The 16,588-nt window shown below is 35.8% G+C and overlaps 2 protein-coding genes across 5 annotated transcripts; one reads left to right on the top strand and one right to left on the bottom strand.

Moving 5' to 3' along the window:
- Positions 1 to 939: 939 nt before the first annotated feature.
- Positions 940 to 9,649, top strand: LOC110100482 (histone deacetylase HDT2). 4 transcript variants are annotated; one of them, XR_003700313.1, is made up of 11 exons: positions 940 to 1,120; positions 1,594 to 1,664; positions 1,754 to 1,971; positions 2,096 to 2,115; positions 2,219 to 2,260; positions 6,029 to 6,261; positions 6,676 to 6,759; positions 6,850 to 6,946; positions 7,860 to 8,096; positions 8,206 to 8,547; positions 8,896 to 9,013. XR_003700313.1 is itself a non-coding variant. In XM_020828006.2 (10 exons), the coding sequence occupies exons 1-10, from the start codon at positions 1,108 to 1,110 to the stop codon at positions 9,183 to 9,185; spliced, it is 963 nt and encodes a 320-aa protein (XP_020683665.1). In that variant the 5' UTR covers positions 943 to 1,107; the 3' UTR covers positions 9,186 to 9,649. The 4 variants fall into 4 exon arrangements, 2 of the variants coding, with proteins under 2 accessions (XP_020683665.1, XP_020683666.1); XR_003700312.1 differs by having other exon boundaries at positions 7,860 to 8,547; XM_020828006.2 differs by lacking the exons at positions 7,860 to 8,096; positions 8,206 to 8,547 and adding an exon at positions 9,122 to 9,649 and having other exon boundaries at positions 943 to 1,120; positions 8,893 to 9,013.
- A 1,097-nt stretch (positions 9,650 to 10,746) lies between these two features.
- LOC110100500 (putative ripening-related protein 1) lies at positions 10,747 to 12,566 on the bottom strand. Its single transcript, XM_020828028.2, has 2 exons — positions 12,332 to 12,566; positions 10,747 to 11,471 (listed from the first exon to the last, which is right to left on the bottom strand). Exons 1-2 carry the CDS (start codon positions 12,415 to 12,417, stop codon positions 10,907 to 10,909), a joined length of 651 nt encoding a protein of 216 aa, XP_020683687.1. The 5' UTR covers positions 12,418 to 12,566; the 3' UTR covers positions 10,747 to 10,906.
- Positions 12,567 to 16,588: the final 4,022 nt, after the last annotated feature.

Below are 16,588 nucleotides of genomic sequence, written 5' to 3'. Positions count from 1 at the left end.
GTGCAGCCGCCGATAGTCTAGTAATGTAAGTGAGTCGAGTCGGTTTGATCTCGACTCGTTAACAAGTTCATGAGCGAGTTTCGAGTTTAAGTCAAGCCTGTAATCGACATTGTTTACTAAACGAGCTCTAATTTGAGTTTAGTCCGACTTGACTTATTAGCTCATCGGGTTACTTGATTTTAAAATATATTTAAAAAATATTTAATATACCATATTCTTAAGAATTTCTTAAGAAAAAAAACATAGCTTCATGGATGAGTCTAATTTGGGCTTTTAAATTGAGTTGAGCTCAACTTTTTTAAACGGATTTGAGCTTGATTTTTATACAGAGAGTCAAATTCAAGCTCATTAAACATGCTCATGCTCGAGCTCAATATGAGTTAAATGAAGTGGATAATACTACTACACGACCCAACTCCTTTACATCCCTTGAGAGCTCCCTATTCCAGTGAATAACTAAATGATCCCATTTTCCTTAATGAACGGTGGATGTCGTTCGTCGCTCACAGAGGGAATTATTGGGTTCGGACATCGGACACAACTTACCGTTCGGTACTTCACAGTACCGAACGGTCGTGAGCTCAGTACTGTGAAATATTGAGTTCGGTACTTCACAGTACCGAGCATACTGAGCTCAGGCTCAGTACTGCTTGATACTGCTCGATACCGAATAAAAAATGATGTGACGCATTTTCATTGACTCTGAATTGCGTCCACTATCCGAACCCAATAATTACCCCGCTCCGCAGGGTGTTTTCTACGGCAAATTATTGCATCCGGTCACAGAACGCAAAGATAGGTCCGTATATTATTAAAATATTATTTTAAATTAAGTACGTCAAAAACGTAGTTAAAGCACAGTCAAATCAAAGCACAAGTAAATCACAGTCAAAGTCAACCTAAATCGCAATGAAAATGCAGTGGCATGTTTTTGATGTACGAACCTATTATTGCGCGTCCGCTCACGGATGCAATAATCGTTTTCTACCGCCGCTGCTGCCGCCGCCGCCGCCTCACTGGTCAATGCTTAAATTATACCACAAACCCTAAACCTCTCCGCCCATTCTCTCTCCTGAGCAGCGCTGCCACATCGATCAATCTGCCTTGATGGAGTTCTGGGGTGCGTTCTTCGGACTTCGAACTCATTTCTCCATCCCTCTCGTGTGGGAGGGCTTTTTCCTCTCCTTCTCCTTTCTTTATAATTGGCTCTACGAAAGATTGAGTTTTAAACTTCGTTCGTTCTTAATCACCCACTTTCCTAGGTTTTTTTTTTATGTTCAGCTAACGCTTGCTTCTCTCTCCGAATTTTTCGTTCTTTAAAAAAAAGTTCTTTTCTTGCAAAGAATGATAAGTTTTTTATTGCTCGTCTGTTGTACATTTATTTCGCTCTGTTTGGTGATCATGCAATACAACTATATATTTTGTTCTTTGATTAGTTTTTGGTGGGAAACAACAAATATGACAAACTTAAATCCCACAGAAAAATTAAATTTTGTTTCGCCCACGTTCTATGCTAAATGGCGGATGCACTAAATTCCCTTATTCGACTTACTTGATTTAAATCTGCTGCGTCTCTTATCAATTTGGCTTTAGGTGTTGAAGTTAAACCTGGGCAGACGGTAAAGTGCGAACCTGGAGATGAAGGATACTTGCATCTTTCGCAGGTTACTTTGATGCTAATCAGTAATTCCCTTCTTCGTTGGGCGATTTCTAGTGCACTGATACTAGTCTTTGCTTGTTTTCTACATTGTAGGCTTCACTAGGTGAAATCAAGAAGGATAAGGGGACTGGAAATGTTCCAGTTTTTGTTAAATTTAATGATCAAAAGCTAGTTCTTGGGACCCTCTCTACAGAGAATTGTGCCCAGATTCAATATGATATTGTATTTGAGAAGGAATTTGAGTTGTCACACGGTTCAAAGAATACCAGTGTATTTTTTGTTGGTTACAAGAGCATTCATGAGAACTATGCATATCCTTTTTAAGTTTTACAAGCTGATATTTCCTTCTTTAGAGATTTGGCTCAACTATATTCTAAACTTGTGATGTTGAATTACCTTTTTTTTTTCCTTATCTATCTTTATTGTTGCCATCACTTCTGAGGATGATTTAGATGGTAAATTTTCATTATTGTATAGTTCATTTCTCAATTTTCTTTATTCATTTTAATATTTATTCATTTAAATTGCTTAGCACTTATCATGTTATTGTCCTTATAGGTTCCGATGTTGAGGCTTATCTGAATGATCCGAAAGAGATAGGTAATCTATTAATGTTTTTATCCCTATAATTTGTTTCTTGAAGCTTGTTTCCTACGTGAGGTTTGATGACTGTGAAGCTTTGATGGTTGTTTCCCATAAGTGAAAGTAGGCATTTTCTAGATTGGTACATATATAATAGGTAAAATCAGGTCCATACCAGTATATCACTCAAATCCTTCTAATTTATACATCCAGGACTCAATACTGAATATCATTTTAGTTCTTTAAGGGTGCTGCAATTGTATTTGTTTAAACTTAAACAAAAGCAATTATGTGTTGGTAATATGTGAGATGGAGTTGGTTTGGACTATGTACCCTTCCAAGTGCATCCCTTCCTACTTCCAATGGTACCTAGTCCGAAATTTTTGGAAAGCAGAAGCTGATTTTGGTAGAGACTTGTTACATTAAGATGTGAAGTAATATAATGGATAAAAGTGTCATATGTTGCTAATCTATTCTTTTTTTTTTTCTGAAATGTAAATTTGATTTTTATGTTTATTTATATTTGTTCCTTTAGCTACGTGAGATGTTACACTTAGGACTATGTTTTAAGTTTGTGAATCTATATTCCTATTAACATACCTAAAAAACTTTATTATATACGCCCCTACTTTTAGAGCTATGATACTATTCAGTGGATGGCGAGTGCCTAATCGAATTGATCAGGTCGTGTAGGAACAAGGTTTAAATCTCTCGGTCTGTTAGGATGCCTCAGCTGCATACATCACTGCACTTCTACTTGACACCTATCGTAATGATAAACGGCTCGTCTCGCCGTGACCTTATCTTGGATTCTCAATACTTCTGTCGCTCCATCCCCGCAGGGGCAGAGAACCCGCCGCTGTCTCGGCTGTGCTACCGGAGGCTCTGGGGAAGTCGGAATAGGAGAGCACTCATCTTGGGGTGGGCTTACTACTTAGATGCTTTCAGCAGTTATCCGCTCCGCACTTGGCTACCCAGCGTTTACCGTAGGCACGATAACTGGTACACCAGAGGTGCGTCCTTCCCGGTCCTCTCGTACTAGGGAAAGGTCCTAGATGTGGTGTGGAGACTAAATTCACATGAACTTCAACTCCATCGATCCTTCACATCACACTCATCTCAAATTCAAATTAGCCATTATTGTTGTGGTGAATACACCCTTTATGTGTGATTTTGCTGGAAACTACTTTTAAGGATGATTTAGATGAGTTTAAACTGGAATTATAGTACTACTTGATTGCAGGAAATTAATGAAATTTTGACGATGAGAGTATGAGCTACAATAATTGTGGGGCATAGGTGACAACGAACATGGATGGATTCCCACTTACTCTCCTCCCCCTCTTTTTACCTCTCCTTCTGATGTCACAGAAAGGATTTAAGTTTAGATTTTTTTTATTTTATTTAAAATTAAAAAATTTAGATTATTTTATTATAAATTATATTTTTTGGATAATTTCAACAATAAATTTTAATTTTATCTTGTAATCATATTTTTCGAAATTGGGCTTTCAGTCTTCCAATTTGATCAGACTTGAAGATGGAATGAAAGACAGTTCTTTAGCCTCCTCTTTGAGGATTCTCTCGCTTTTGGGTTTTTCCCTTGTATGCTTCGTCTTTGCCCTTGCCTTCCTTTTGACATGTTTCTTCTTTTCTTATCCAGTCACCTTCTCTCAACCTCTAGCTTTCCTCCTACATCATATTTGTCTATTTTTTCTTCCGTCTCGTTATTAATTTGGTATCGAAGCCTTACCCTACTTCAAGTCATTTCTACGATCATCTTAACATCTACATACCATACCTTGTGTATATGCTCCATAGCCACACTTCGATACCTCATCCTACTCGTCAATGCGATCTCATCTCCTTCATTAGGGTCATCGCATCGCTCATGTTTGCATCGCAACCCACTCGCATTTGTTGGAAAGTTGTTCTCCCTTCCATGTCACTCATGAATCAACTCGCATTTCGTGCACACTTAAGGTATAGTGTACACTCCTTTGCTCGTTTCCTGTAACTTAAACTTCATGGTGGCCTTTCCTGACACTAATGAACTTGATTTCCATAACCCTAGGATGTTGTTGTCTAGGCCTTTTTCCATCATAGTATTTCTTTTATCAATGTTTTCAATATTGCACATCCCCACGTATTTTCGAATCACTATCTAAGCTCAATCTCCTGCTCATGACTGATTATTCTCCACTTCATGCCACATCTTGAAGTGCCTATTCTTTGCTAGTTGCTCACCCGATGCTTCAATCACCCACACTTTCTCGCAAAATAGTGCATGTGTTTTGTGATCCTCTTGCCTACTACTAGTAACATGGTAAAGGAAGAGAGAGAGAGAGAGAGTGAAATCAATTTCGGCCAGCCTGTAGTTGAGTCATTTTAGTCATATTCACAAAGATCTACAAACTTATAAATGTTTTTCTAGGGCTTTGATAATTTACTTAAGAATATACAGCATGTCTTTTGTCAATGTTGTGATGTGCATCTCCTCTTCTGCTTCAGGATGAATGTTTTTCTTCATCGCATCTTATTTAGGATGGATTTCCCATTATCCATTTTTTAGATGAATTTCAAAAGCTCTACAATGAAATTGAAGACTTCAAGTTCGTTGATCCGTCCTTCATCGACAATTCAACTTAAACTGCACAAAGAATAGAATTTTGGAACTTATTATGTTATATTTTATTTTAATTAGGTTTCTTAGATTTATTTTATCATGAATTATCTTCTTGGATAATCTCTAGATTAGATTTTAATTTGATATCTGAGCTGTAATCCTGTTTCTATGAATAAGCATGCGTTTGTGTAATTTGATCAGACTCAAAGATGCAAATAATGATAGTTCGTTAGCCTCTTCTATGGGAATTCTTTTTGCTTCCCAACCTTCCATTCCTTTCCTTTTTCTAACACATTCATTTATCTCTTCCCCAATTCGCCCCACCAAAATATGTCTATTTACATTGTTTGCTTCTCATTGCCTCCCCACTGCGATGCATCTCTGTTATTTGAATTAGATTTTCTTACATGGGTGATAATCTCTTTTGCAATATCACAATGTCTTGGGTGCTCTGATGCTATTGACTGAGAGTATTTTGAAAGGGTTATTTTAGTTAAGAAGTTGTAGCATTAACTTTTAAGACTTCGTTTGGGACGGCTTTCTTACTGTTAAAATTTTTTTGCTCGAAAACTCTTAGAATAACAATAAGAAAGCTGTCCCAAACGAAACCTAAATCATGAGGAGCGTTGCATGAATCACACAAATGGACAAGTGTTATGCAGTTTGACAAAAATAACATTTATGCAAATAGGAATTCTACTCAAGATGAGTTTCTTCTATTGAAGGGCACCTAAACCTGCATGCAGGATTTTAAAAACACTTTTATACTTCTGGGACATTCGTGCATTTACCTTTCTTTTTCTAAATTTTGGACATATGTACTTGCTTACAAGCTTAGTAAATTCATGTATTATACTCATATAATCCATTTACGTAAGAATTATTAACAAGCTTATATTTTCATGTCTTTTCAGAATTTTGGAAATTTAGCAAATTTTAAATTCCAGAAGTATAATATGGTTGCTTTATATATTATCTGCTCATATTTATGAAAAAATTCCATTATGTTTTATTTTGGCATGTCAAGAATAGTTTTATTTTATTTAACTATTTTTTTATTTTTTTTCTGTGTTTTCTTCATTTTAAATTAAGATCTCTATATAAATCTATTTTCTTGGAAGTTCCATATTTAAACTTACATCTCTGAGTTTCTTTCATAGGAGAGGGTTGGCTCAAAAAGAAAAATCTGGTAAAGCCAGGAAAAGTTGCTGCTGCTGATAAGGATGATACTGTAGCTGCTAAGGCTAAAACTCAGACAGGGAAGCAGGACAAAGTTGAAAAACCAAAACTTGATGACATACAAAATAAAGCTGATGATGATGATGAGGAAGATAAGGATGAAGATGATTCTAATGAAGAATCTGATGACGATGATGATTATAATGATGACGAGGTATGTTCTCTTGTTTTATTTATTTATTTTTGGCTTTTGCTTGCTAAATTCAGCAAGTTATGTATGTAAATCATTTACCCCAAAAAATAATTTCCCTCTTTCACCCATTTGCTTGTTTTATGATATTCAATTAGGAGTAAATGTAAAATTATTTTGTTAGTGAGACGTTTTTGACTAATTAGAACAAACAAAATTGAACAACCCGGTAGTGCTCTAGATTCATTGATGGTGGCATAATCACCTCTAAACCTCATCTGTAAAAAAAAGTTGCATCTCAAATATTGACCATTCATCAGCTTTTTCTTTTTTTTTGTATGATCAATTTCATATATATTTTACATTGAAAATCACTCATACTGGTTCCTTGAACAGGCTGTGAATTTTTTTTATTAACTTCAAGTTGTTTTTCCTCAGGAACTAGTTAAAGGAATGATTGATAGTGATAGTGATGATGAGGATAAGGATGATAGCTCTGAGGATGAAAAGGCTAACTTAAAGGTTATTAATGCGAGTTTTTGTAAATTGGGAAACTATGATGTTTTTTTTTGCTAGTCTACCATTTGTGTGCTTGTATTCTTACTACTTTAGGTTGAAAATGGCAAGAAGAGATCTGCTGATGCTGCTTTGAAGTCTCCGATTGGGAAAAAGTCTAAAACAATAACTCCAGCTGGGAATCTCAAAATTGGTAATTTTTGTTCTCTTTAAACGTTTTACTAGTATAATTTTTGTAGGAGATATTCATACACATATCATGAAAATCTGCCCCTTTTATGGGAGATGTTCATACTATATGTATCATGATAGGAAACACTTGAAGATTTCATGTAAATCCTAACAATTTCAGAAAAACAATGAGAAAAATCTTCCAAACTCCAAAGGAAAAAACAGGAAACAGGAATTTTATCGCGATAATCAAACTAACGGAAGAAAATAATAAGATACAATTGATCCTCTATTCGAGAGGAGGATCTATCACTCCCAAATCTCTAGACGTTACTAGAACCCAAAAACCTGAACCTAAGAGATCCCAAATTTCAGCCAAATTCAAGATGCCCTAATCCTAGGAAAACAAACTATTTAATGCATACAATCCAAAAGGAAATATTTAAATAGTCCCTACATTTAATTTTCCCTCCCAACTTCCTAAAAAGTTTTTTTGAACCCGGCGGTTTGCTTGGCATACAGGCAAAGAATTCTGCCGCTGTATCTGTAAGCCGGTCCCGTATGGACCGGATTGACCGGTCTATCATACCACTATGAAATAATTGAGAATTTGATGGAAGTAAAACATGCAGTTAGGTTTTTTTATTTTTTTGTTGAATTTTGATATTTTTTGGAATTTGAAGTATATAAAAAGAAGGGCATTAATTTTATAAATCATAAAGATATAGGGATGTTTATGAAATTTCCCCTTTTTTATGGTTCATATATGCACTGGTTTTAAAACCGAACCGGACCGGCAGGTTCAACCAGTTGAACCACGAACCGGCCGGCCGGTTACGGTTCAAATGAAAACCTGGATAAATCCGCTCAAACCGGCGGTTCGACCGCCGAACCGGTCCCGGTTTTTGATAACCTGCCGGAAAGCTTATACGCAGAGAGTAAAAAAACCCTCATTTGCGTCGACGTCTACTCGCATCTGCTCGACTCTTCGGCTTCGAGCTTTAATAGAGGAAAAAAAAACTCATTCGAAGCCTTCGACCTCTTCTTCCTCGACGACGTGCAAAGCTAATAGCGTCTTCGTTCTTCTCCTTCGCGAAGCAAGAAGTCAACCTTGTCTCCTCCTGCAGGCCTGCTCTCATCTCATTCCCAATTTTTTTAGGCGTGATCATCAGGTCTGTAAGTGAGGGCATAACTTGCTTTGGAAAGTTCTTTCATCCCCTCTTTCAGTTAGGTAACTTTAAAATTGTTTATAGTTTTGATTTTTGAATGCTTCTTATGAAGTTGTTGTAGCTTTTGGAAAGCTCTTTCATCCCCCCTAGCTCGTTTCAACCTGGAAGCTTGGGAAGAAAGCCAGCATCAGTCGCTCACATGTCAAGAAGCTCTTAATGGCATAAGCAAAGTAGTACAGGGATATCTATTGAATGGATTCAGCCGTGATTTGTACACCTGCTTGTAATGCATCGATTATGGACACTTGTGATGATGAAGTTATTCACTGACGCATAAATTAAATGATGTTATGGATACAAAAGTGCATTCTGAGTTTGCTTGCATGTGTGGAAAGCAATTAGATGCAGTTATGGATGACACAACTTCTCCAAATAAATGCACTCCAACTGTTCAGTTAAATGCCCATCAAAACCTACTTGCTGAAATGATAAATTTGCTTCATAATAGTAGCATGTAGCCCTCCATCCAACTATTCAGTATTTTTTATAAAAATTTTCTACCATGTAGTTTTCTATCTGGCATAGTTTTCTACCTTGTATTTTTCTATGTTGTAGTTTTTTACCTTGGATTTTAATTTGTGTATATGATTTTATTATAATATTTAAATATAAAAAATACTTATTACGTCATCCGGTTCGAACCATCAAACCGCTAACCTCTTATTCTTCCGGTTCATTGACCGGTCCGATTTTCAAAGCCTTGCATATATGCTGAACTGATGTAATCTTTGACTATTAGCAGGTGACACAAAGAAAGGCAGCCAAACCCCTATTCCCCAGATTACTAAACAAGCTGGAAACAAAGCAAAACAACAGACTCCTAAATCTTCTGGTTCAGTTATGTGCAAGACATGCAGCAAGTATGTTGTTTATTCTTTTCCCTCCTTCAGAAGCTTATGGTTAGCATATTTTTTCGGTTCGTTTTGATCATTTTATTTTGATTTTTTCTGATTTTTTCTTTTCTTCAGGTCTTTCAACACTGAAAATGCTCTTCAATCTCATACTAAAGCCAAGCATTCCGGAGCCAAATGATTAGTTTTGGACGCAAATGATCATTATTGAGGCTTCGTTTGGGACGACTTTCTTATTATTTTTTAAAGCAGTTTTTTAGTAAAAAAAAAATTATTAGAAAGCTGTTTTAAGCCGCAGTAAAAATACTGTTCCAAACGAAGCCTGAGTTTTGCAGAATCCTTTCAACTTGCAGCGTGAGGAAGCTGAACCAATTCTATGAGGATTATTATCTTAACCTTAGATGCTACAGGAGATTTTTGGAATTCTTCTGGGCAGTTAGACAATTCGGTGCATGGCTAAATATTTTAAGCTATTTATGTGGGTGCAATTTTGATTTTTTTTTTCCTTTCATTTTTTCAGTATTTTAGGGATTGCAATTCGCAAATACTCCAACTCTTCCTGATGAGTCTTAACAATTGTGAAGTATTTGAATGATTAATATTAATGTATTGTCGCAATAAAAACTATCTGATTTTTTACTCTAAGCCTTCTTCAAATGATTGATGCATTTCTCCTCTTAAATAGAAAGTAGAATTGATTACCTGTGACTTAATTAAATTGATCAAACGGTTCGCCAATTTTTTGCTGGAAATAATTGCTAACCTCTTAAAGCTAAAACCAGTTGGTTTCTTTTTATTTTGGTTCCTTTACAAAAATGTCACATTCAGCATAGAGTTTTCTGCAGAATAGAGTTTTCTGCAGACCTTTGTAAAGATGTTCAAATCTGCAAGATTTAAATCTTATAAAAACAAATGTAGCATATTTTGTGGGAATTAAAATCTGAGAACTGTTAGCATTAAATAATCATAAATTGTTTGGCTATTGAGTTTAAAATTTAAGATTTCTGAGAGTATCGAGGCGAATGTTGTTTGATTCGCCGGTTTTGCTTTTTTTGTGCGCGGTTTGATGTATAGGGGTAAACAGTGCATAAATCAAATATTTGTAGATCACTTAATAGAACAGGTCAGGGAAATATATAGTTTTTTCTTACTATTTTATATCATTTTCTAAACAAGGACAAAAGAAAATACAACATAGGTGACGTGACTAAGCATGCTCTCTCTAACATTTTCTTCTTTGGTAGGGCTGCAAATGAACCCATTCTAGTCGAGCAGGTGCTTGTTCATGTTTGAGTTCATTTATTATTAGCTTGTTCAAATTTGATTTGAGCTTAATTCAAACTTTTTTTTATTCGTGTTCGATTTTGGTTTGTTAAAATAATGGATGTTTGTGTTTTATTCATATTCAATTTGTATCATGTTTATCGAAGTTTAAACAAATGAACATTATTGATCTATTAACCAGCTTGTTAATGAAGAAACGAGCTATAATTCAATGAAAATATTGACGAACAAATTTCTATGAAAATAACGACATTGTTTGATATAATATAACCCAAAAAAAAAAAAAAGACAAACACAAATAAGCACATCAATAAGCAATTATGCTGAAGGAAGCAATATTTATGATTTATTTTAACTTTTATATATATATTATTAAATTAAAATAAATACAAAAAAAAAGTGGGAGGGGGCATATAAATTAATTTTAATTTTAGGTGGGGACAATAAATGAACATCGATTAGAAACAACAAGCCACTATTGATAACAGTAGATACATAAGACACAAATCAACATCCCAAAACATCTTAATTCTAATAATTATAGATAAATTATATACCCCTAAACAGCCCAAGACATCTTAATTCTTAGTTCTTCGCCTGTCTATCTATGTACAAAGCTCAAGCCTCAGACCAGGTAATCTGATATTCACCAACATCATCTCCAGACATTCCCAAAGCATTCCAAACAGCTGGAGAAGCATCCACAATGTAGTTGCGGCATGGAGGCTGGAAATCATGACCAGCATCACAGCCATTTATAGAGTCACATTCATCTACAACCTTAGCCAACACTGAATTTCCATTCCCATTAATCCTAATTGTCTTCAAGCATCGGCTCCCATAATTATACCATCCTGTGGAAAGCGCCACCACCATCTCATCATCGCTGTGATAGCTGCCGTCGCACTCCGACGGGCCTCCGCCATCTCCGCCTTCGGCGAAGCTATTGATTGTCAAAGTTGCACTTGTTTCGTCAGTGATTGGTGGTGAGCAGTAGTATTGGGGGTACGTCTCTCCTGCCTTGCAACATTCTGATTCATGCTCTGTGTTGCAGTTGCCATCTGTGCCGCTTAGATAGCCAATCGGGCTACATTGGTCAAGTTGTGGGGAGTAGCGGACGCCAAAGCTGAGGTTGAAGCTTGCAAAGACTAGTAATATGGCTAGTGCTGCTGAAGCAGTGTTGCTAGGAAAGTTCATTTTGGTTAGAGAACAGAGAGGTTAATTAAGTGTGTGCTTCTTTCAGTGGTTATGTTATGGCTATTTATAAGTGTTATTAGTTAAATGATATGAAGGAGCGGGAGGGATGCTTTGATCTTTCTCGTAGTTACTTTCAGCTTTCTGCATGCTGCGTACGCTGCTTGCAATATCTGCATCTTCTGTATATAGAATAAGCTTGATTGATCATAAAAGAGTTATGTTTAATAAATTTCAATATTATTGCAATGGTTCATCCAGTTTTTTTATTATTATTGTTATTGTTGCATCCTGGAATATTCGCGGCGGTAGAGAAGTATAAATTTTAATGTCTTAGTTTTGTACAAAGATCCAGCACGCATACATATAGAAAGAGAGGGTGTAACATTTATAAGAGACGCCAAAATTTTTACGTGAAAAACCCCTGAAAAAATGGAAAAACCACGGGGGTAGAAGTCTGACTAAAGTCTGGCTACGGACAGAAGTCCAGTGACAAGCAAAAGTTGCACCCTCTCTTTTTATGTGTATGTATGCTGGATCTTTGTACAAAGCTAACATATTAAAATTTATTACGCGAATATTCCAGGACGCAACAATTGTTATTATTATTATTGTTGTTTGGGATCGATCGGTGTGTCTATAGGTATTTTATATATTTAATGGTCCATATGATTATCTTTGTGTCTAATTTGTTAACTTTTGTCGAACTAAGGTTTGGTTGCGTATGGAAAAATCCGCAGAATGCAGTAAAGAAATAAGAAATCTGGGCGTAAAATGCAAGGCAAGGATGGCGAACAGAAATTAATGCATAGCTTATTTAGTTATTAAAAAAAATCTCATCTTACTTACCGTAATATGGACGGTAGATGAAGCTGAGCTTGAAGGGAAGCTAGGTGGATGTACGGCGCATTTATCCTTCGAAATGATATCTTCATCAGGCTTCGTGGTTGTGAAGCCTCTGTTGGATTCCTGATGGTTGTTTTTCTCTTTCTGATGACAGGCAGCAAGTGTTATAATTTGATTGTATATTTATTTCTTCTGTCTGGGTTTGTTTGAAAGGCTGCTTGTTTTGGGGCAAATTATTACATCAGACCACCTGACAGAGAGATTCGTTCGGATCTCTCTCTGTCTACAGTAAAAGCGCCTGCAACAGTACCTGCGCTTTACATGCGCTTCACTGTAGACAGAGAGAGATCCGAACAGATCTCTCTGTCAGGTGACCTGATGCAATAATTTGCCGCTTGTTTGGGTCTTTCATTTGTTTTCTTGACTTTTTTTAAGTCAAGGACGTTAGGTCTTTTCTTAGTTATATATAGGTGCGGATTTAGCCTTTTATTTTTAGGACGGACAAAATTTTAATTGATTAGATCCAAGAATAATAATAATAAATAACATCAAATAGTTATAAGAACAAAATAATTTAAAAAAAAAAATTTATTCAACATAATGCACTATCAATTTTATAAGCTGAAATTTTTTATTATTTTCTTACAATTATATATTGGGAATGTCAAATGTGATTGAATTATGTATTGGGAATGTCAAATGTGATTGAGAAGAAGATGTTAGCAAGGCAGTGACATTTTGAACGTCGAATGAGCGAACCGTGAAGCGGCAGCGAAGTACAAACTTGCGGAATGGGCAACTACCCTTAGGATGATAATATTAGGACAAAAATGCTCTTTTGAGGGGGGGTGGAAATATCAAAAAAGCACCGCCTATGGTTATATATATATATATTTTTTTTTATTTTTTTATTTTTTCTTTTTCTTGCTTAGGACTTTTCTTAGTTATGTATGTATGTATATTTTCATTTTCGTGACTTTTTTAAGTCAAGGTCTTTAGGTCTTTAGGTCTTTTCTTTGATATATATTATTTTTCTTCACTTTTTTAAGTCAAGGTCTTTCAGTCTTTTCTTAGTTTTTTTTTTTTTTAAGGTTTGTAAGTTTTTCTTATTTTTATTACGTCTTTTGATTTCAGCAATTTCTTTCCTTTTTTCTAATGAAAATTGGGCATGTTTACCCTTAATTTTTCCAAAAAAAAAAAATATAGGATGAGTTAGAGAAGTGTAAAAGTTGAGCTATGTACATCCAAAAGATAAAACCTATGAGTTGGGGCTAAATATAGGCATAATTTGGGATCATTTTTTATTTTATTTTATTTATATTTTTATTTAACTGATGCAGGCGATATGTTAGAAATATATTTTTAATTTAATTAAATATTGAATATATTGATTTATATTGTAATAGTAATAATCACGTGTGGTGGTCTCGCAATAACTAGAGGTGGCTAATGGAGCTAATGGCCGATAGTGGCTGGTTGTGGCCAAAGATAGTGATCGGAGATGGCGGCTAGAGGTGGTTGATGATGGCGACTAATGATGATATGAGGTGGTGGGCGGGGACGGTCGAAGGTACGGCCTAAAGTAATGTCTCTCGGTGATGATAGTTGTTTTTGCAAAATGTTCTAAACAAAGTTTAAGTGCATATGTTTTTTAAGAAAAATTTGATTTGATTTTAATAAGAAATATGTATGTATGAAATGTACTAAAGAATCGTGATTTTAAATAGGGGTGTCAATTCGGGTCAGCGGGTCGGGTTCGGGTCGAACACGAAACTGATATGGCACTGTTCGGGTCAACCTGAACCTGACCCGTTTTTAAAAATGGATCAGGTTTCTGGACCCGAACCCGACCTGATTCGGGTCCAGGTCAACCCGACCCGACACGAATGACTCGAAGTTGACCTAAAATTGCTAATTTTCGGGTCAAAATCGGGTCAATATTCGATTTTCGGGTCAAAAACGTATCACTTTCGGGTCAATTTCGGATTGCTAGGTCAACCCAAACCCGACCCGTTTCAGGTTCGGGTTGACCCGAACCCGTATTTTTCCGGGTCGGGTTCGGGTCATGTCAAAAATTGACGCTCCTAATTTTAAATGGAAAAGTAAAAAAAGAAAAAATAAATTTAAGGTTATCCCAAGTAGCCCTTGAATAATTCCACGTCTACAGATTTTTTAACCGTATGATTTAGACTAAATTCGAAGTCTCATGTTTTAACGATCTCTCCCTCATATTGCATGGCTCTGAAAATCAAACTGGACGACACAATTGAACTTGTTGAACTGTGAACATTTCCTCAAATTAATTCAGGCACATTTAAATTTTGGAATTGTAGGAAATGTGTATCAATTCATAAAAATCGGCAGTAAAATCATTCAACCTTTAAACTTGAAGTGGTTGGAAATGATTTGATGATAAATTATTGTTGCGTACTTGAACATTCGCAGCGGTAGAAAGAGATAAATAGCTTAATGTCTTAGCGTTAAATAAAAATTTAGCACACACAGATAACAGAGAGGGGTACAAAGTAGTAAGAGACGAACATTTTTATGTGGAAAATCATGAAAAGGGTAAAAATCATGCAGCCTGACCCAATTAAAATTGATTCCACTAGTGTTTGTAGTTGATTACAAATGATGCCCTTTCTCAGGGGAGAGCCTTTGCTCAATATAGCAAGTATACATTATATGGAGCGTATTACATGGTGAGAGTTGGAAAAAAATCTAATGATATAAGAATTGTTTTCAAGAGAATGTTGGCCTGTCTATTTGGTCGCTATGACTATAATTGATGGGTGACGGCGGTCAGAAGAACTGTAGTTGGCAGGAGATAGAGGTCATAGGAAGAATAGTTGGCAGGTGGCAAAAATCGGAGAGACCATAATTGACAGGCAACGAAGGTCTAAAGAACTTTAAGTAGGGGATGGTGGTTGGAAATGTGCAACCTATAGGTTCAGTATTTTGATTGACATGTTCTGACCCGATTGGAAAAAGACGCAATAAGACTTCACCCGACTTGAAAAATTTCGGGTTCGAGTCAACCCGTTTTTTATACGAGTCAGGTTCGCGTTCAATAAACAGACCTATTTCGAAAACCAGGTAGGGTTTGAGTTGACTCGGATACCTAAAAAATGACCTGTGAAGTCGCGCAGTTCGAGCGACTATGCATTAATGCGTTATTTGTTTTCGCATTTTAGAGCTATTCACCAGTCACTTCTTTGGCTAATCAGCTCCTCCGTTCTCATTCTCTTCTAAGTTTCGCCTTCGTTCGTTGATTCGTTATGTGACTTCTGTCGACATCGTGTTGCCTTTTTCTTCCCAACCTCGTGGGATCGTTTATTTTTTATTTTTCTCTTTGTTCTTGCCTTGGCCTCCACCTCCTGTGCAGTTTCTCATCGTTTATGCAGTTTTGCTGTTGAGGGTCTCATTTTTTTTACTTAGTCTTGGGTTGTTGACTTGCTGCCATGGTCATTTCTATTGTTTAAAACTTGAAACGTTGCACTTAGTTGGGTTGCTTATTTGATGTCTTGTTGGGTTGGTTTTATATTAATTGTTGTTGAAATGTTGACTGCTAGACTATTATCATTACTCTGTTTTTCATTTTGCTAGCTGTTGTGGATTTGTTTAATGTAATTTGTTGTTGTGGGTTTGTTTCTTGTTATTTTTGAAGTAAAAAAAAAAAAACTTTTACAATAAAATGAGTTGGCGGGTCAATCCGGGTCGACTCGTACTTAGATCAGGTCAAATTCAAGTTCGTGTTTTCAGCTCGTTTCCCTAAAAGGTTCGGGTCATATCAGGTCATATGATGATGGGTTGGTTTCATTTGACCCAAACTTAAACCCAAAAATTTGATTTTGACACCCCTACAACACATTAATCATACGGATAAAAACATTAATGCATTACCTATTTCTTTCGGATCATTGAGATAAGCCTCAACATCAGAACCTACAAGGAACAATTAAATGGTAAGTGCTAAACAACTTAAATGAATAAATATAAAATAAATAAAGATGACTGAGAAAAGAACTACATAATTTCCAATTCTATGAGGATTATTATCTTAGCCTTAAATGTTAGAAGACATTTTCCGAATTATTCTGGGCTAAATATTTATAAACTATTTATATGAGTGCAACTTTGTTTTTTCTTTCTTTTTTTTTCTGGGTATGTTAGGAGTTTGCAACGGCTAAGTACTCCGAGTATTCCTGCGGAGTCTGAACAATTTGTGAAGCGCTTGAATGATCCATACTAATTGAATAA

This window comes from Dendrobium catenatum, unplaced genomic scaffold (assembly GCF_001605985.2).
Source record: "Dendrobium catenatum unplaced genomic scaffold, ASM160598v2 fragScaff_scaffold_353, whole genome shotgun sequence".
NCBI lineage: Eukaryota > Viridiplantae > Streptophyta > Magnoliopsida > Asparagales > Orchidaceae > Dendrobium > Dendrobium catenatum.
Note: the sequence above shows the minus strand (reverse complement) of the source record. Positions and strands in the feature narration are given on the sequence as shown.